The sequence below is a fragment of the Ciona robusta genome, chromosome 8, assembly GCF_009617815.1.
Source record: "Ciona robusta chromosome 8, ASM961781v2".
Lineage (NCBI taxonomy): Eukaryota > Metazoa > Chordata > Ascidiacea > Phlebobranchia > Cionidae > Ciona > Ciona robusta.
This window is the reverse complement of record NC_143242.1, coordinates 3,358,108-3,378,809: the sequence shown is the minus strand read 5'-3', so window position 1 is coordinate 3,378,809 and position 20,702 is coordinate 3,358,108. Positions and strand designations below refer to the sequence as shown.

Sequence of the window (20,702 nt, the reverse complement as noted above, 5' to 3'; positions counted from 1 at the left end):
TTAACGTTTGATCGATGTAGGTAATTCCCCCAAAAGAATATCTCGAAATTAAGCCCGTTTGGCGTTTACCCATATTTACACCTTAAAACGATGTAATGTTTCATTCGGATGTCTAAATTATGTACTTAAATTCGTCTATGATCAAACAAATTCCGAAGTAATCATATAGTTAGTGAAAGTTCTAATTATTGTTTCGTCGCACAAACCTAGGCTTCAAAGTTACAATTGAGCTACTTCTACATTTCGGTTTGTGGAACACAGTTGCTGTGTAGTAGTTACGAAAGTGTAAACATTAGGACCAGGAAGTGCATGATCGCTCTGTGAACTTAAAAACAAATATACTAAACATTTGAAAGCAACCATGTCATCAGAAGACACGACTGAGACGCCAATAAACGACGGCGAGGCAAGAAATGTACTGCCTGCAATAGACACAACAGCAATATACGATGTTGGATTCGATTCTCAAAATTCCGACGCCGAAGATTCGCTACTGACCGCCGATCGTGTAAAGAAATCTCACAGCACTAATTCTTTGAATCAAAGCGCAAGTGATGACGCATCGTTTTCCTCTACTTTGTCAGTTTCTGTGAGTCTAAAACTCTAGATTCTATATTTTCGTACAAACATAAGATATATATCTATAGTACCCAACATATACATTCACAAACATTAATATACAATTGGAATGACATACACTAAAACCTAATTTATATATTTAAAACTCTAATCTTTGTATTCTTTGTACAAACAAAAGGTATATATATCTTTAATGCAACATACACATTTACAAACATTAATATACAATTAGAATAACATAAATGTAAACCCATTTTTTTCACATATATGTCACTGCATAAACTAATGCTTTACTGTTAAAACAATATGTTCACTTGTATATAGATGATTGGAGAACCCACCGAAGAAGAAATCTCAATCCGACAACGTCATCTCAGTCTTCTTGTTGCTGAGGAAGAGGAGTACATCAACTCATCCTCATGGAGGGATCAGAAGAGACATTTCTTTGTTCTCACCGAGGCAGGAAAGCCAGTGTATTCAAGGCATGGCAGTGAAGATAAACTCTCATCAGTTATGGGTGTAATGCTTGCACTTGTGTCCTGTGTACATGATCGTAACGATAAAATAAGGTGCAACTTTCTTTCTTTTTCTTTACGCACACTTTTGTTTCTATAAGTGGATTAACTTAATTAGAATAAATGGCTTGTCTGTCTTCTAGGTTCAGCGACCTAGCTTATTTTCTTCCAAATAAATGTAAATATGTTTTTAACCAGAAGCATGTCTGAAAATGTGGTGTTTTGTCGCTATATCCTGTCCTTTCATTTAAATATTTCAAAATCATCACTACCGTAATCAAAAAGACGGAAAAGGTTATTATATTACTCTACAACAAAAAAATACCTCAGATTTATCTAATTTGTAAATTCTTATATTTGTGGGTTGTTTTCAGGAGTATAACAGCTGGCGATCACAAATTTGTTTTTCTGATAAAAATTCCATTGATTCTGGTAGCAGTTTGTTCTACACCTGAATCTATAACACAGGTAAATACACCATTTTATGTTATTGTTCCCACCATTTAGATACTATAATAAGAAAATCTTGTTTTCTCCATTTCAGATCACAGTTTACCTGAAATACATTTACAACAAAATTGTCAGCATTGTGACCCTCAAACAACTGGACAGAATTTATGCAAAACAAAAGAATTTTGATTTGCGACGACTTCTAACAGGTAGGATATATATTAATAAAGTATCTGCTAATTTACACATTTGTGTTACAATTACAAGCTTTGTTTGTGTTGTGAGCCTTTTATTTATGTCCCATTGGACCATTATTATATGTGTACCTGTCTGAATTGTTTGATCTTATGTTATGATAACTTTTATATGATTTATATCGTTCCCATAAATTCAACACTAAAGTAACATCATGTACTTCAGGCACAGATAAGTTCCTGGATCATCTTTGTACCTCCATGGACACTGGACCAGAGTATCTTCTTGGTGCATTTCAGTGTCTTCCTCTGGCTGGTAACATCCGAGATTTAGTCAGTCAAGCGTTACAGCTTTCCAAGACGAATGACCTTGCATTTGCCTTGCTTTTAACATCTGGGTAAATTTAAGTTTCATCTACTTATTTTAGATGTTTGTTTATTCAGGTTTCTAAATCTTAAAATAAATTACAGTAGGTGCATAAACATGTTTTTTGATTTGTTTCTATACAAACAAGGTATCATACATCGGGCTGTTATGTTTGTATTGAAATTGAAATGCTGAATAACCTTACCTGTACAGCTGTACATCCTGTTCCTAATAACCATATACCAAACAATTCACGTGTATTTCAGACCTATTATGACTCAACAATAATTTCAAAGATCTGTTCATTCAGGTTTTTAAACTATTGAAATAAAAAAGCCTTCTCTGTACGTCCCATATAATTTATCCCAAATAACAAAACCGTATTTTCCTGATGCAGAAAAACTGTGAGTTATTGTCGATTAAAAGAACACAACCTCCACTCATCTGATCTTCAAATCCTCATCAATCTGATCACTGCCTCTTCCTCTTTCCATGCAGGAGAGAGCTGGCTCCCAATATGTCTTCCTCAGTGAGTAAAACGCTGTATTAATTTTCCTTTTTTTCTTATTAGTTTATAAAAAACTCTTAATTATAAATAAATATCAATTTTTGTTTTGGGGGGGGAGGGGGGCAAACTATTTTTTCGTATTTTGAACCAGACTTTTTCCATAATAACAAATTTAATTATTAATTGTGCTTGCGAAAAATCTTTTTACTAACACTTTTTGGCTAATAACATAAATTGTTTTTTTTTTAAACTCACTGTATCACTGATAATAAACCACTTATCATCTAACTCTAAGTGTTCAGCATTACAAAGTTTAAGTACAATTAAATCTAATTCTACATGATAAAACCTTATTACCTATTAACTCTCGATTATAACACTTCTAGTTTTAACCCACAAGGATTCCTTCATGCGCATATTTCATATTTGGACGATGATTTTCAAACCTGTCTTCTCCTGCTGTCAGCTGATGTAAATTCGTTCTTTACCTTATCCGAAGCAAAAAAAAGGGTTATGGTCAAACTAAACAAGTGGGTACACTTAAAATACAAATACCAGTTTACAGTTGTGTATGAACTGACATGCCACCTCAGCATAACGTAATCAACTGAATGACAATCTATATATACCTTTCTTGCAGGCATGACTGCCTACCCATATTGAAGCTTGCATCTGAAAAAGGAATGTACAATGTTGGCAAGATTGGCTTGCCAGATTTGAGGCACTTTATTTATAAATCAAAACATCAATCTCAGGTTACTTCTCATTCTGTTGATTCTTTAATAACTGAAATGTTTTCTTACACATTGATAAATTTCTATTCTGTGTACATTACAATTCAATACATTTTTTGTTAATATGTATTTTTTACAATACTTATTTGTAAACATAAAGGAAAATTGTTTTTCAGTTCACTGCACCAGAGTTTTCGAGTCCATATCATGGCGTACACCAGCAAGAACGTTTGTTTGGTTTGTACCAACATTTGCATGGGAAGATCCACAACCCAGCAATACCACTTAAACTTCTATTCGAAGTATCAGATGAAGAAACAATGCTGGCTTGGGTTCGTGGTTATACTGAATGGCTATTTTAAATTCTATTACCCCAATATTTTTTACTAAAAAACGCATAAAGTATCTTATCGAGTCTTAACCAACAACTGTCTGTTTTTGTAACTTTCTGGTTGTGTACCGGTTTCTTCTTTGTTTTGTTTTGAGTTTTGTATTTTTTTACAGGTTGCATCAGGTTTTGAGTTATACGTTGCATTCAGTCCACTTGTAACCAAAGGTCAGGCAATATCTTCAGTCGATCGTTTGCTGCGGTGGATTAAACAACGAGAAGATGAACTTTTCATGATTCGACCGCTAGTGTTTTAACCGGATCGAACTGGTTCTTGCAAGTTGCCACCGCTTGTGTTTTAACCGGATCAAACTGGTTCTGGCAGGTTGCAACGGCTTGTGTTTTAACCAGATCAAACGGACTTTGACAAGTTACCACTGCTTCGTATTAAACCAGATTGAACTGGTTTTGGCAAGTCCATTATGAGAGGTAAAATGCTGACACAATATTAAATTTTCCATTGAATGCACTTACATACACCCCTTGGCATTTACATGCTACTTTGCTTGTTTCTTCAGAGAATAAATAAAACTATACAACGAACAATGTCCATTCATATTAATTTACAGACATGTGTCTTTTTGGCTGCAAATTAGAAATACAATAATTAGGAGATACAGAATCCTTTTGATTGATTTGCTAAAACTCCCAACCCTAACACTAAATGAACTTCTCTTGACTTGGGTAATGCCTCTGCATACCCCACAAATCCCAGATTTATTTTGCTACAATTACAAAAATAACATGCTTGTATAATTTACTTTTTCCAAAAAACAAAAAAATTAAATCGCAGTTAGTTTTTGTAACAGCGAGATTATTCAAATGTGTGAACCGACCTTACCACAAGTTCATTTTAATGATAAAAGAGTTAATGATATTACATTAACAAAAACATATCGGTTTTCGGAGTTTTTTGAACGCTGTCGCCCTTTTTGCTTTTAGCGCAATTATTTTAAATTAGAAATTATCGGAGCAACCAAACTGGGTTTGGTTAGCATTTGAGTGTGTTTCTCAAGGACTCAAACATTGTAGGCACATACAGTTAGGCAGAGATGTCCCAACTAAACCACACAATGTGGAATGCTCGTATTTTACCGAATTATTTACATGTGACTGTATTTGCGTCATGTCAGCGTGACTAAGTTTAAACGCAGTGACCATACGGCATGGACCCCACAAACGGAAGGTTTATTTTAATCGTATTTATTGAATAAAATTTCGTGATACGTTAATATTGTATTGTGCATTTTTTGGCAGCGCTGTTTTTTTGACAGCGCAACGATTTTGAATATATAAACAGCATATAAAGGTTACATTTTGCTAAACTGCAATTGTAACAAGTTCATTGTTGAAATTCTAAAAATTTTTACGTATGAGTAGTACCAAGGTATAATTGAAAAACCCCACAAACTCAAGGTCTGTTTATATGTATGTAATCAATAACCCAATTCTTTTTCGGAAACGTTTTTTTGGACAAACAATTTTGGAGTGTTGCTATTTTTTTGGCAGCGTATTAATAACATGCAATCCTAATAAACGGCTTAGAACCCACATAAAATATATGCGGATATAAAAGGTCTTCAAAATTTTAAAAGTTACAAGTTGTTGTTATAAGATATCATACTCATTTTTGCCACGCTGTCGGCCTTATTTTTAACAGCGTTAGCACATTGTTAAATCGTCTGTATAAATGATTGTAAAAAGCTTAAATTATCAGAAACCTTGTTCACACCCCACAAACAAAAGATTATAATTTCTATTTTAAACCATATTGAATACCATTTGGTTAAAGATAATTTTATACTGATCAAGAATTTTTACGTCGTTGTTGGCTTTTTTCTGACAACGTTAATATTGTTATTAAAGGATGACGACCACCATTTTAGCCACATCGAGCCTCGAATCCGTAATCTCTGGGATAGCGAAAATGCACTGAACGCGGAAAACTAACTCGTTCACACCCCACAAACAAAAGATTAAGTTTGTTTTTTGAAAAGAACATTTAATACAACTGGTGAAAGAGAATTTTATACTGAATTTTTACGACGTTGTTGGCTTTTTCTAACAGCGTAAATATTATCAATGAAACCGCAAGCGTATTTCGGTAGATGGTTTTTAGAGAAAGGTTTGCAACCACTATTTAAAAGACCGTGCGAGTTCAGCAGAAAACTTGTTCACGCCCCACAAACAAAAGTTTACGTTCGTTGTTTTAGATAAATTTTAACACCAATGAAGCAGAATATTTCATAATGAACAAAAATTTTTACGACGCTGTTGGCTTTTTTCTGACAGCGTAATTTCATAAAACATTACAATAACCGTGAAAATGCGCAAACTCGCTTGCGCGTTTTTGCGGCCAATGGAAGGTACATATTTGCATTAGCATCTTGACTAAATATTGTATTTTTAGGAAACGAAAACATCATTTTAAAACTAGTTCAAGTTGGCGAAAGATTGTAATGAACGTTTACGTGTCTTTGATTGCCAATTTCGTAAAACTACCTGTCGTGGTATAAATACACAGCAGCGGGTTTATTTGGGTTAATTACCAATAACCATTAGTTCTGAATGATGGCACGACGAATTAAAAGTCTCGCTTAAAATAATGCAACAAAATCGTTTGTCGTTTTGATAAACTACAGATTAGGTATATCGGTTTTGTGTATAACTATACAGTAGGATGGGGGAAGATGGGACACTTTTTATCTCTATTTTCGCGTCCCATTTGGTAGTAAACAAAGAACATTCAAATAATTATAAAACTATATCCTCACGACTTCCACAGACCGTTGTTAATTGTTTAAAACACGATCAGGACATTTGGATATTATGTGCTAAAGGTGTCCCATCTTCCCCCACCCTACTATATATCATATTGAATGTGGCCAAAATAAGTTCACCGGTATATATATATATATGAGTGTTCTGTTTCATACACATCAGCGATACCTATACACATTGAATGGTTAGTAATTTAGACAACTCATTAATTGCCGTTAAATGCCTTTTTAAATCACACATACGCGTCACAGCATGTGACAACGACTAACCTCGAACCTGTCACCTCTCAGTTTGGGGCAACCGCGCCAACCACTCTACCACACCGCCGCACATTAATTTTAAATGAAGTCATTCAACTAAATGTTTAACACCTTACGTTCATAGTGTTTGGCTTTACCTGATTTCAAAACTAAACAAAAAACTATACGAACCAAAGATCCACAGTTGGCTGCACTTGTGTGGGACAAGAATAACATTGCTAGCATTGGTGAAGGTATATTGTCCATCGTAATTACTAATTATTGATTGGTCCGCGACGTTGCCTTAACCAAGATAATGGAGACCTTGCCTATTACAGCCATAGCACAACTCAATTCGACAGCGATATAATTGAATTAAATCACGTCAAGATAACAAATAGTAGGCTGGGGGAAATAGTGCATGTTATAATTATTTTTCATCGTCCTATTCGGTCATAAGCGAAGAGCACTAACCGTTTACTTACAACTTGAGCGTGTGCTAATGGTATCCATCTAACCCAACTCCGTGCTGTAAGTAAACTAACACCGTATACACATGCAAAACATAATGGTGTACTTACAATTGATGACGGTCTTTCCCTACAGCGACCATTACAACATTCATACAGAGCAACAGTAGAGCAAGAACTAACTATGTAGCTGTACAGTGGAACGAGAACTATACCTGTGTAACTGTTTTAACCACGAACTAGCCCTTTTTGTCCAGGAAGCTCAAACTGAAGCAAACGCAAAAAGCGCAGACCTGGCAATAATTAGGCTGGCGGCACGTAAGGCGGGGAAGGCGCGTATGATTAATACAATGCAGTGGAATCTATCTTACTCATCAAAATTCGACTAACGTTACGATTAAAACAAACTACAAACTTTTGGGATTCTGTAGGGGTCTACGTAAACGTAACTGTCTTTGGTTCGATGTTTGGTGATAACATATGTCAACTTCTATATTCTTTTGCTGAATTGGCTCTTTTACAGTTTTTTGTTGTCGCCTTTAATTACATTATTTTCCAAACTAAGAAAATACGATTTTAATTGAAAAAACGCAGGACATGAGTTTATATACCACAAAACACTTTAAAAAGTGAAAGTTTGTCAGAAAGTTATAACTACAACCTATAAAGGTTTTGAATTGTAATATCTCGAACGGAAATTCAAAATACATATTATTCACATTTATTTGCATATGAAGTGACAAGGACAGCGTTTGTTGTTCTGGACAAGCCGGTTGCCAATATTGTAATAAATATTGCCAAGGTTTAGTGTTGGTTTAACTTAACACAAGTTCCGTGATGGATCATCGTGACAGGATGTATGGGCTATACGTTATAAGTCAACATGCTAAAGTAATATCATGCGCTGTAAAGTGGTATAGGTTAATGCTAGGAAAAAATGGTAACGTGCTGTATGCCAAATAAAATACCAGTCTTGCAAATTTTATCTAGAGTCAGCAATGAACACAAATTTTGAAGATCAGGGCTAGTTATAAGCTTATAATGCCCCTACGGGCACAGAACAACGGTATAATAGCCGTACACCGCAAATATTATATTTCATAGGCTAAAGATAACTTGCGTTGTCGAAGAAAAAAACATTTGTGTTTCGAAATATAACTTTCTATGTTTTTAAGGTCAGTTTCAAAAGTGTTTTAGCAATTTCAAATATACAAACTGAACAACTTTATGCAAAGATGATCTGTACCTGTGTAATTACTTCGAAAGAAAGCTTTGGTTTGGGAGAATTTTCAAATTTAATCCGCACTGACGACTGACATATACCATTAACTATAGTTTATTAAACGTGGTGGTATAGCCACAACTTCGTTCTCTTTAATCAGTTATTGGGATGTATGTTTTTCTAGAAATATATAGAAAATGAAACCGGTAGTCTCTTTCGCGGCCGTTTTGATGATAAAACTTTCATTTTACCGAGCATTTGCAGTTATTCTTGTTGTGAACAGACAGCCAACAGGAACATTGGTCAACACAACTAGTGGATTGCTAAATGGAACAAGTACAGCAGAAGCGCATGCGTTTTATGCAGTCCCCTTTGCCCAACCACCTATTGGGAGTTTAAGGTAACTTACTTATATCGCTTTTTCCTTTACCTAATATATAGCAGGGTGAGAGAAGATGGGACACTTTACATTATATTTTCTCGTACCTTTTGAAAGTAAACAAAAACATTTAAAAAATTATAGTAGGGTGGGGGGAGATGGGACACCTTTAGCACATAACATCCAAATATCCTGATCTTGTTTTAAACAATTAACAACGGTCTATGGGAGTCGTGAGGATACAGTTTTATAATTCTTTGAATGTTCCTTGTTTACTACCTAATTCAACGAGAAGTCAACAGGCGTCCCATTTTCCCCCACCCTACTTATAAAACCGTATTTTTATGATTTCCATAATTGTTTAAAACACGATCAGGATATTTCGATATTTTTTGCTAAAGATGTCTCGCTTTCCCCACCCTACTACCCGAAGCCTTATTTTATTTTTATACCAAGTTACAAATCAATTGCTATTATGTTTTAAAGGTTCAGGTCGCCTTTGCCCGTACCATATCTAGGATTGATAGATGCGTCGGAATACAAGCTTGTCCAATGTCCACAGATTAATAGAGGAAACGTAAGCAAGTTTTTAAATCAAAATATTTATATATCTGTAGGGTAAGATGGGGTACCTTTAGCACGTAATATCCAAATATCCTGAACGTGTTTTAAACAAATAACAATGGTATGTGGGAGTCGTGATGATATGGTTTTTGATTGTTTGAATGTTCTTTGTCTACTTCCTGGAACGGGAAAATAGAATAAACAGGTGTCCCATCTTTTTCTTTCTAAATAGGTTATCTTAAACTGACTTTCCCACAGTACACCGAAGACTGCCTTGTACTTAACGTGTTTGTACCCTCAACTTTAAACCTTGACACGGCTATTGCACCCGAAGACGGTCTCCCGGTCATGGTATGGATACACGGAGGGGCGTTCATGACCGGTTCCAGCACGATTTTGTTTTACCATGGAGAACCACTCTGCAACAGAACTAATACAGTGATCGTTACAGTGAACTACCGATTAGGTAAGAGTGCGTATGCCGTTAATATTATACAGGCAATTCCTTTTCACGGTAGTGACCGAAATTTAATAACAGATTTCGTCTCAAATTTGAAGTTAAAATAGTTTTTCATTTTTTAGTTTTCATTTTTTACAATTTGTGCATTTCGGTAAACAGGAGCGTTTGGATTTCTCTCATTAAACGAGGGTGATGTGGTTTTGGAAGGTAACCAAGGAATACGAGATCAACAACTAGCTTTGACGTGGGTCAAGGATAATATTGCTAACTTCGGTGGAGACAAGAACAAGGTATTAAATTCGCGTGGTTGTAAAACTGCTTTATATTTCCTTTATTCCAGGTCACAATATTCGGAGAAAGCGCTGGGGCACAGTCTGTAGTTTTACATCTTGTGTCGCCAACGAGTGAATCGCTCTTCCATAGAGCAATAATACAAAGCAGTCCCGCTTATTATCAATTTTACACAAATACTGAAGCAAACGAGTTGACCAGGTTTTTGCTCCAAACCATTAATTGCACTGGAACGCAGGAAATTCAATGTTTATTGTGAGTATGTGATGTTGTTCGAACGAGATGTTTATGCCCTTACGGCCATTTTCACTGGCCTGCGGTTTGCTTTCTATTAAACAAAGCATAGGAGTTTCATATGTTTTACTTCAGAGAAAAAGATGTTGACGACATCGTGGCCGCTTATCCAGCGGTGGTTAACTTTGTCGGGCAACGAAAATACGGTGTTGGAGCCACTGAGACCTTTCGACCTTATATTGATGAAGTGCTTATCCCAGACCAGCCGTTAAAACTATTACAAACTGGTAACTGGAACAAGAAAGCAATTATTATTGGTTCAAACACAGAGGAAGGACAATCAGAAAGTTTCCAACAATTCCATGATTTCGAACTGTTTAAGGTGATTACTTGTTGTGAGGAAAAACATTAATAAAACACACTTTTTTTAATTTACAGGCCACAACAACCTATTTCTTTGGCCCAATATTAGCCCCGTCGTTAATAAGAGAATACTCTAAACTAGTGACCAATGTAAGCGATGATTATGATTACATTAAGCTAATAGAGGATATGACAGGAGATGGTCTATTTGTATGTCCAACCAGAACACTTGCAAGGTACTTAATTTAATCGGTACAAAGCACTACGAAGCATGAAAATTATTATTTGTATAGTAGAGTGGAAGAAGGCGGGACAGTTTTTGTATATGAATGCTATTCCAATATCCTGATCATATTTTAAACAATCAACAAAGTTTACGGAAGACGTATTAAGGATAGTTTTTTATAATTCTTTAAATGGTATTGTGTACTACCAAATGGGACGAAAAAATACAAAGAAAAAATGTTTCATCTCTCCCCCACCCTACTATATTATTTTGGGTTTTAGATTGGCGTACGAAACGACCAACATTCCGAATTCAGTGTTTCTTTATTCAAATGCTTACCCTCCCAATGCATCAACACATGCAGTCGAGATTCCTTACGTTTTCAGGACAGTGTAAGTATGCAACAGAACACCCGTGATATAATGAATGGCGTCGCCCCAACCTACGAGGATAAATGAGTTCTATTCATTCATTAGGTTCAACGAAACTGCAGACGATAATATCATCATGAATATGTTCTCTGATTACTGGGGAAGCTTCGCCCACAATGGAGTTCCGCAGTCTAACACGTTCGCTACTTGGCCCGCCTATGCCAGTACAGCAGATGAGGTTGGATTTTGTATTGGAGTTTTGTTGTATGTATATATCAGGGTGGGAAAGATGGGACACCCTTTCATCCCATTTTCTCGCTCCATTTGGTAGTAAACAGAAAACAATCAAAGAATTTCAAAATCGTATCCTCACGAATCCCATTGACCGTTGCTAATTGTTTAAAACATAATCAAGATATTGGGATATCATGTGCTAAATGTGTCCCATTTGGTAGTAAACAAGGAATACTCACATAATTGTATAACTGTATCCTCACGACTTTTAAAATCGTCCTTTTAAAAACAGTACTATACAAAACTTTTTATGCTCAATCTTATTTTGCAGCTTTTACGAATCAAAGTCCCAAACACAACTGTACTAACCGGATTTAAAAACAAAATATGCGATTTCTGGGACTCGTTGGGAATCTACATTAATCTTACAACTGATGCTACAGTTGAGATGACAACCAGCAACGATATAGGGATAATAGTAACGACCAACGGTGTATATGTACAACGTAAACCTCTAGCAATGCTTTTCACATGTCTTCTACTTTTCCTATATTCTATTACTTGTTAAATGATTAGGAAATTTCATCTTTTATTTTTGATTAGATAAGCAGTAGTAAATTGACACTTTTGCAATTTTAAATGAATGTTTATCGTACATAGTAAATTAAAGAAATATTGTTTAATGTACAGTAGGTTGGGGAAGATGGGACACCTTTTTATTCTATTTTCTCATTCGATTTGGTAGTAAACAAAGAACATTTAAGGAATTATAAACCCGTATCTCCTCACAACTACCATGGACCGTTGTTAATTTTTTAAAACACGGTCAGGATATTTTGATAATTTGTGCTAAATATATCCCATCTACCCCCACATACTATATTACATAAAGAAACAAGCTCTTTTTTAATTAATACACATGATATTTATGTATAGGTCAACTCAAAATTTACAGGGCTATACTGTTCAAAAAATATAAACACCAGGTTGCAATACGCCGCGTGCTGAATGAACTAATGTAATTTTTACTTGATTCTGGCGTGGGTTAACCACGACAGACTTTATAACACGCGGGTGTTCAATGCATGCGTGTCAGTAGGTTATAAATGGTCTTACTCTTATTTTCGGTCAATAGGTTAACCCCAGGCGTATAATAGAGTCTATTCAGGTTTGGACGCTTAGTAAACACAATGACAAAAGGTTTCGCAATTCCAAGTTGGTATTTTAGAAGCAAAAGCTGGAATGCCATATTTTTATCCTCTTGCTAAATAACCAGGTAGGCAAGGGTAAAGTATTATAATTTTATGCCCGAGCGCACAAATCTATTTTACGCCACTTCTGACGAAGGATTTTTACTTTGCGCTTTACAACTTTGGGTTTTTGTTCCTCGTTAAACCTTCTTGAAAGTTCCTTTTTAATGCCGAGTTTAGTAGACTTACCCGTAAAGCAAACAGTTCAAGACAAAATCGCATTATGAATGTTTGTTAGAGACGCGCAATAAACCTATTGTTGTAGCCTATATATATGCTGGTATATCTCGAACGTTATGCTCCATAGATCAACCATTTTGACTAGACGTGTTTTCAGTTGCAGTGAAGCATAATGAAGGTTTTAACTTGCATGTGCATTTTGCTACTTAAAGTGTCAGTTTTTGAAGTCTTTGCAATTCCTGTTGTGAACACAACTAGTGGATTGCTAAATGGAACAAGTACAACAGAAGCGCATGCGTTTTATGCAGTCCCCTTTGCCCAACCACCTATTGGGAGTTTAAGGTAACTTAATTATATTATATTTTGTGTAACTGTTTTCATGTTTTGTGTAATTTTTTCCTTATATGATATTATATTTTTACACAAATATAACAACACGTTGCCGTATGTTATAAAAGGTTCAAGTCACCCTTGCCGGTTTCGCACCAAGGATCGTTAGATGTGTCGGGATATAAGTACATCCAGTGTCCTCAGAGCAACGGTCTATACGTAAGCATGTTCTTCTGTAATTAAATGAGAGACTGACGATACCACAGTTTATATTTTCTTTATTATATATACGATTGGTTGGTTTTGATTTATGCCTGTTACTTTTCGTAACATGTTCTGTATTAAATCAAGCTTAAACTAAACTGACTTTCCCACAGTACACCGAAGACTGCCTTGTACTTAACGTGTTTGTTCCCTCAACTTTAAACCTTGACACGGCTATAGCACCCGAAGACCGTCTCCCGGTCATGGTATGGATATACGGAGGAGCGTTCATGTTTGGAGCTATCGGTGACCCCGTATACGACGGCAAAGCACTCTGCAACAGAACCAATACTGTGGTAGTGTCGGCGAACTATCGACTTGGTAAGTATGGAAGTAGATGTTTAAAGAAATATCCTTTTTACCGTTCTATAGCTTAAATATTACCACTGTTATACTATGGTAGTATTGGCGAACTACTCACTTAGTAAGTATGTAAATAAAGATGTTTAAGAAGATATCCATTTCTTCCGCTCCAGCACAAAATATTTCCAGATTTTCTTTGACACGGATTTTTTCAATGCGATTCGCGTGATAAATGCTGTAGTGTTAATGATTAATGAATCTGCTGTTTTTAAGGGGCTTTTGGATTTCTCTCATTAAACGAGGGTGATGTGGTTTTGGAAGGTAACCAAGGAATACGAGATCAACAACTAGCTTTGACGTGGGTCAAGGATAATATTGCTAACTTCGGTGGAGACAAGGACAAGGTATATTATGCTGTATAATAACCACATTATACTTACAAAGTACATAGACGTGGTAACTCGTCAGCTGGTACAAGGTGTGTGAAACAGAACATACAACGTTGGCTGTTGCCCCGCAACCTGAGGGGAATTAAACAAGTTACATCCATTCAATCATTCATAAAAAAATGAGTGTTTGAAAACAATGCTTTATATTTCCTTTATTCCAGGTCACAATATTTGGAGAAAGCGCTGGGGCACAGTCTGTAGTTTTGCATCTTGTGTCGCCAACAAGTGAATCGCTCTTCCACAGAGCAATAATACAAAGCAGTCCCGCTTATTATCAATTTTACACAAATACTGAAGCAAACGAGTTGACCAGGTTTTTGCTCCAAACCATTAATTGCACTGGAACGCAGGAAATTCAATGTTTATTGTGAGTATGAAACTGAACGCGTTGTTGTATGGTAGGGTGGGGGAAGATGGTACACCATTTCTATCAATTTTCTCGACCCATTTTGTAATAAACAAAGAGCATTTAAAAACTTATAAAACCGTATCCCCACGACCATAGACCATTAGTTGTTGTTTGTTTAAAACACGATCACGAATCCACGATACTTATATATTATGTGCTAAAGGTGTCCCGTGTTCTCCCATTTATTATATATGTTGACTTATTTATAGCTATACACCGTTTAACCCCAACCTTTAACGTTACGTATACAGTTGCCTCTATATGTTATAGCAGCATAGACTTTTTCACATTTTCCACAGAGAAAAAGATGCAAGTATCATCTTGTCCGCTTATCCAGCTGTTTCTAACTTTGTCATACAACGTGAAACTAGTTTGGGAGGCATCGAGCCATTTCGTCCTTATGTTGACAAAGTACTTATTCAAGACCAGCCGTTAAAACTAATTCAATCTGGTAACTGGAACAAGAAAGCCATTATCGTCGGTGCTAACACTGAAGAAGGATACTCGCCGACGTATCAGCCGGAAACGCATGTCAGCAGAGAAGAGTTTGTGGTAACTATACTACTACCAGCAAAAAAATATTAGCTACATTGCCCTACTTTTTAAAATTGCAGAACTCCACAATTGCTAACTTTGGTTCCCAAGTCGCCCCTTTAATAGTAGAGGAATATTCTAAGCAAGCGAGCAACGAAGCTGGGTTTAATTACGCGAAACTAACTTATGATTCGGGAGGAGATGGTATTTTCGTGTGCCCAACTCGGGCAATTGCCAGGTAATTTAAACGAAGAAGAATATTGACACAAAGTTTTTACACTGTAATTTCCACTATGTTGAATTAGATTGGCGCACAAAACGACCGACCTTCCCGCTTCGGTGTATTTCTATTCAAATGCTTACCCTCCCAATGCATCAACACATGCCATTGAGCTTGCTTACGTTTTCAGGACCCTGTAAGTAAACTTTGCTGTACAATGATTTTTGGGTAAAATATTTTTGTGTAATTGCAAATACAAAAAGTGACAGTTTAATATTGTATTATACACTTGTTATAACATTTTGTGTTATAGACCCACCCCAACTGCAGACGATAATATGATCATGAATATGTTCTCTGATTACTGGGGAAACTTCGCCCACAATGGAGTTCCTCAGTCTAACACGTTCGCTACTTGGCCCGCCTATGCCAGTACAGCAGATGAGGTTGGATTTTTTGTGCTGCATTTTTGTTGCATAGAGTAACTTAAATACAGTAGGGTGGGGAAAGATGGGACACCTTTGGCACATGATTTCCAAACATCCTGATCGTGTTTTATATACTTAGCATCGGTATATTGGAGTTGTAGGGATAAGGTTTCATAATTCTTTAAATTTTATATGCTTCCCACCAAATTAGACGAGAGAATAGAATGAAAAGGTGTCCCATCTTCCCCCACCCTACTATATACTTCATTTCGTTTTGCAGCTTTTACGAATCAAAGTCCCAAACACAACTGTATTGACCGGACACAAAAGCGAAATATGCGATTTCTGGGACTCGTTAGGAATCTACATTAATCTTACAACTGATGCTACAGTTGAGATGACAACCAGCAACGATATAGGGATAATAGAAACAACCAGCGGCGCTACATGTTATAAATCCACCAATGCTTTGCTGCTGTGCATGTTAATGCTGTTTTTGACAGTTTTTACCAACATTTAAACAACTGTATCTGAAACAATTAGAGCGTATACAAAAAATGTTTCGTAATTGAAACCTAGATAATGATATTTAATTACTGCACTTTAAATTTTGTTTATTAGGCAACTTATTGCAACTACAACTAATACTAGAGTATATATGGCAAAAAATATATTAGATAGTGAATATTATTATCTGTATTACACTAAAAACTTTACCCTCAGTTTTACAAAAGTTTATTTGTTTGGTGGTTGTGTAACTTACTACATAATTCAACATAGCGTGTCAAACTTGTAACAGATTTTAAAAGCAGCAATGCCTATCCTGGTCTATAGCGTAAAATCGCCAAATAGCAAGACGCCCATATAAGAATACTACATGAAGAACGACTCAAAATAGAATTTATAACGGTACAGAACGTGGCCAAGTATAAAGCTGATTCTAAAATCTAAAGGGACAGATTTGTTAAAAATAGAGAGGCAAAAGTTAACCAAACGAGTGGGAATTATATCAAACATGACTGTGCGCAAACTACGTTTATCTAGCTCTAAAATAGCAGTTGCAACTCCGGCTTTTGAACTTTAAATACTCGTCAAATTTTAGCGTTTTCTTCATTGTAATGATTGAGTTAGCAGACTGTTTGGCAAGACAAATTTTCGGTTAAGGAAACAGAAAATGATGAATTCAAGTTGTCTGTATTGACTTTTAAGGTGTCTGTATTGGCAACACAAGATAGAATATTACAATGGCAAAGATAAAAATTGTATTTTAACCTCAACTTTTTAACTAAACCGTTTGACTACAAGTATTTTTCTAGACATGCAAAGTTTTGTAGTTGAATGAAACGTGAAATGAAACCACATGCCTTTCTGTTACAACAGCTTTGGTGCTGCGACGACGAACATACCAAACTCCGTCTACCTATATTCGAATAGTTACCCTCCAAATTCACCTATCCATGGTGCAGAGCTACCATACGTCTATAGAACAATGTAGGTCCAGTTTCTTCATTTTGTCCTTATCTGAACTCATTTTCACTATATATTTTATTCTCCAAATGAATTCGTAAGATTTTGTTTCTTGTTAAAGGGGTTATATATATGCTACAAATGAAGATATAATGGTTGCGAACATGTTTTCTGATTTCTGGGGAAGTTTTGTATATTACGGAGTTTCTCAATCTAATCTCTACACAGCTTGGCCTCCATATGGTCCCAGACCAGGTAAACCTGTTTATTTGCTCTCCATTAAATGTGAATATGTTTTAACTGTAAGAAACGGTTGTTTTGTCGCTAATAGGCTATCCTGTCTTTTCGTTCAAAGCATAGTAGTGTGGGGGAAGATGGGACGCCTTTTTATTCTATTTTCTCGTACAATTTAATTGTAAACATTCAAAGAATTATAAAACCGTATCCTCACGACTCCTATAGACCGTTGTTAATTGTTTAAAACACGATCAGGAAATTTAAATATTATGTGCTGAAGGTGTCCCTTCCCCCAGCCTACTATCTATATATACAGTCGATATGGTACGGTAAACAAATTTAACTGATACACCGCTTCGCACCAAATGGTAATACACTTGGCTACCGCAAAAGGAATGTATTGTTAACAAATGGCGACATTATACAAAACACGGAAAGGAGCGATACTTTTTATTAGCTTTTCAATTCAATTCGGCTGCTGCGTTTGATCAGTTATGAGAATTCGACGTTGACAGAAGATTTATATTTTTGTGTAATGAAACCGCGCCTTGATGTGTTATTGCACAATTTCTTTGATTTAGATATCTCAAGTTTCATGAAATCGGAATCAAAATCAATAAGAGCAATTTAACACAAAACACTTTTTTTATGAAAAAAATGAAAGATTTTGTTATTGGGAAACCAATCACCACGAGCCCTTATAGCGAACAATATAAATCCATTTCCAACGAAACACGACGGCCCTTCGCGAAATGCTAAGTACACAACACATCAGTATATCGACCTCCCGAACGACACAGGGCCCAGTCTGTCAGGCAGTTCACTGTTGATTTTACCTATTGTGAAATGAAATGAAAACGAAGCACGTCGGACGTAAGGGCTTTATTAGCAGACGCGCTGAGCGCGGACTACATCTTCTTCAACCGGTGCACCTGGCCAAGATATAGGCTGCTGTTTTGTGAGCGCACCAAAGAAAAATAAACACTAAATAGGCAAGGCAGCGCAGTAGTGTAGCACTTTATAGAGTTTGCTAAAGCAACAACGCTCAATTGTAAGGTTGAGATTATTACTGGAGCTAAGTGGTTGATTCTGTTTATCAATGTAGATTGTGTTGCTCATAGTATTTTCAAATAAATATGAGCGTCCTGACAACATCAGGCAGCGGTTCGTCGTTGCCAGGTCCTTACCATGATCAATTTCAAGAGCAGAACGCTGGCCCGACGCCGTACGGTAGATTAAGAAGACAAAACTCCAGGTTCGTAGATGTAATCTTAAAGTTTCGTGTTAAACAACTTGCCAAATTGGGAATTGCGATCAGCGTTAATAAATACAAGTGGCACATCAGCAGCTAAGAGGTCGTTTCTCAAAATCGCATACAAAAAATGAATTTCCCCAACAAATGATCTTAATCTGACAAAGTCAAGAGTGTTCTGACGTGTCCTTTTATTCAACAGAGGCAGCTTATCCTTGGCTGATAAGATCGGAGGTTTAACGTCTCCCCCAGGAGCATCTGGGAGCGTGGGATCCAACGATACATCGGGATCAAATACAAATGCACAACGTCAGAGATCTAGCTCGATGGTCCCTTTATCAAGAAAGGCTTCCCAAGTTCAAGGTAAAGTTGTATAGATGCGGTGAACGCTACGAGTATACAGCAGTTATATCGCAATGCTGCTTTAAATGAAGGCTATTACTGGTATGTGTAGAGCAATGCTGAAGTATGTGTTAGGTACTGGTATGGTTCAGAACTCTCTCTTACATGTTTATAACGCATTTACGCGTTCACTGTCAAAGTTATAACCACTTTTAATGCTGTTCAGATGGTGGAGACAATTCTTGTCGTTCTTTTATTCAGTGCATTCGAGTTTAAAGAAGTTGTGTGTGTGTTCTTATTTATAGTAACCGCGCCACCAACAAGGAGAAGACTGGTGTCCTTGGCAACTACAGGGAACTTAAGCATTGGATCTGGAATGGATTTGAAACAGTCAGCCAAGCAGTTGCCGATTCTATCTGAACACCGAAGAATGAACATGCAGGATGTTCTAATATGGCAGAAGTTTACGAGAAAACTAAGACAGAGGGTGGAAGACAGAAAGAGCGGGAAACCAACGTTTTGCTGGGTGGGTGAAACAGTTTATTTCAATGTACCTTGTTCTGATTTAGGTCCTGTTGTAGGACATGCCACGGGGCAAAGAGTTAGCCAGAGTTTGCTCATAATTTTGAACTGTAACTTGATTAGTTAGCCTAATTGAAGTGGTCTTTAACTCTAATTAATACATAATGTCGCACACAGCTGGACCGACCGCTAACACGAGATCTAAGACGCAATGGTCTGCCTTCAATAGAGATGGAACCCACATATAAAATGACCCCAGACGAAAAACCCTCCATGGTCAAATGCAAGAAGATAGTGGACGACTATCTGCAGAAAAGACTGAAAGGGATCGAGTATGACAATGTACAAGATGTGTGTCAATTATCCAGGTTGGTGCTGTTTCGAATATTATAATATTAGACTTTCTGCGCAATGATAAGAAATGCTTGATTTTCTAGGTTGCAAAGAGTTGGTTTCACTACTTTTTTTGTAAAATTTTCGTCGTTGTAAAACTTTTAAAAATGTATTTTTTATTTAATTCAGTGTATTAGCTAGGAAAGGGTAGCCTAATGGTTCTTTGTTTTAAGGTCAATATCCGACGAAATTCGGAACGAGATAAAAGACCAGGCTTGGAAGAATAGATACAAATGTGTGGTTTACGTGACGCTGGGTCAAAAACTTGACCAGGCAGTCATGGTGTCCAGTCTCTGCTCATGGGACCCCAGAAGTGATTCTTTCGTTTCCTGTAACTTCCAAAATTCATCGTTGTTTTGCTCGGTGTCGGTTTTTGCTGTTTATTTCGAATAGAGCGAGTGTGTATATGTACCTAATCCAGCGCCAATCAGTTACCGTTTGTTACTGCTTTGATAAAAATTGACCCATTTAAAATAGGAGTGGTTTTGTGTGCCAATGGTATATGAATTGCAGCAAGCTATGAGGGTTTTTTTGGACCTTTTTGCACGGCGCC

At 36.4% G+C, this 20,702-nt stretch overlaps 5 protein-coding genes across 5 annotated transcripts in view; all 5 read left to right on the top strand.

Annotated features, from left to right (window-relative positions):
* The window catches only part of LOC149732348 (ATP-dependent DNA helicase Q5-like), a 96,392-nt gene that overhangs the window by 15,963 nt on the left and 59,727 nt on the right, over positions 1-20,702 (top strand). The gene's annotated exons all lie outside the window — the stretch shown is intronic.
* On the top strand, positions 215-5,077 carry LOC149732355 (vacuolar fusion protein MON1 homolog A-like). Its single transcript, XM_089883736.1, has 10 exons — positions 215-589; positions 904-1,148; positions 1,469-1,562; positions 1,639-1,753; positions 1,965-2,136; positions 2,503-2,634; positions 3,000-3,143; positions 3,254-3,368; positions 3,524-3,679; positions 3,852-5,077. Exons 1-10 carry the CDS (start codon positions 362-364, stop codon positions 3,990-3,992), a joined length of 1,542 nt encoding a protein of 513 aa, XP_089739862.1. The 5' UTR covers positions 215-361; the 3' UTR covers positions 3,993-5,077.
* LOC149732354 (uncharacterized) lies at positions 6,870-13,036 on the top strand. Its single transcript, XM_089883730.1, has 10 exons — positions 6,870-8,847; positions 9,313-9,403; positions 9,649-9,856; positions 10,010-10,140; positions 10,191-10,396; positions 10,511-10,757; positions 10,814-10,974; positions 11,246-11,356; positions 11,441-11,573; positions 11,901-13,036. The coding sequence occupies exons 1-10, from the start codon at positions 8,645-8,647 to the stop codon at positions 12,135-12,137; spliced, it is 1,728 nt and encodes a 575-aa protein (XP_089739856.1). The 5' UTR covers positions 6,870-8,644; the 3' UTR covers positions 12,138-13,036.
* On the top strand, positions 13,124-16,719 carry LOC149732353 (uncharacterized). The gene is made up of 10 exons (XM_089883733.1): positions 13,124-13,341; positions 13,458-13,548; positions 13,707-13,914; positions 14,170-14,300; positions 14,507-14,712; positions 15,054-15,306; positions 15,369-15,526; positions 15,594-15,704; positions 15,822-15,954; positions 16,217-16,719. The coding sequence occupies exons 1-10, from the start codon at positions 13,172-13,174 to the stop codon at positions 16,454-16,456; spliced, it is 1,701 nt and encodes a 566-aa protein (XP_089739859.1). The 5' UTR covers positions 13,124-13,171; the 3' UTR covers positions 16,457-16,719.
* Positions 18,343-20,623, top strand: LOC149732352 (uncharacterized). Its single transcript, XM_089883755.1, has 5 exons — positions 18,343-18,895; positions 19,095-19,255; positions 19,540-19,760; positions 19,934-20,124; positions 20,323-20,623. The coding sequence occupies exons 1-5, from the start codon at positions 18,777-18,779 to the stop codon at positions 20,540-20,542; spliced, it is 912 nt and encodes a 303-aa protein (XP_089739881.1). The 5' UTR covers positions 18,343-18,776; the 3' UTR covers positions 20,543-20,623.

Coding starts and splice junctions, on each gene's coding strand:
- LOC149732355 (XM_089883736.1), top strand. CDS start 362: ATGTCATCAGAAGACACGACTGAGACGCCAATAAACGACGGCGAGGCA. Junction 2,137..2,502: donor GCCTTGCTTTTAACATCTGG/GTAAATTTAAGT, acceptor TTCCTGATGCAG/AAAAACTGTGAGTTATTGTC. Junction 3,144..3,253: donor GTTATGGTCAAACTAAACAA/GTGGGTACACTT, acceptor CCTTTCTTGCAG/GCATGACTGCCTACCCATAT.
- LOC149732353 (XM_089883733.1), top strand. CDS start 13,172: ATGAAGGTTTTAACTTGCATGTGCATTTTGCTACTTAAAGTGTCAGTT. Junction 13,915..14,169: donor GTCGGCGAACTATCGACTTG/GTAAGTATGGAA, acceptor GCTGTTTTTAAG/GGGCTTTTGGATTTCTCTCA. Junction 15,527..15,593: donor CCAACTCGGGCAATTGCCAG/GTAATTTAAACG, acceptor ATGTTGAATTAG/ATTGGCGCACAAAACGACCG.
- LOC149732352 (XM_089883755.1), top strand. CDS start 18,777: ATGAGCGTCCTGACAACATCAGGCAGCGGTTCGTCGTTGCCAGGTCCT. Junction 18,896..19,094: donor TTAAGAAGACAAAACTCCAG/GTTCGTAGATGT, acceptor TTTATTCAACAG/AGGCAGCTTATCCTTGGCTG. Junction 20,125..20,322: donor GATGTGTGTCAATTATCCAG/GTTGGTGCTGTT, acceptor CTTTGTTTTAAG/GTCAATATCCGACGAAATTC.
- LOC149732354 (XM_089883730.1), top strand. CDS start 8,645: ATGAAACCGGTAGTCTCTTTCGCGGCCGTTTTGATGATAAAACTTTCA. Junction 8,848..9,312: donor CCACCTATTGGGAGTTTAAG/GTAACTTACTTA, acceptor TATGTTTTAAAG/GTTCAGGTCGCCTTTGCCCG. Junction 10,141..10,190: donor TCGGTGGAGACAAGAACAAG/GTATTAAATTCG, acceptor CCTTTATTCCAG/GTCACAATATTCGGAGAAAG.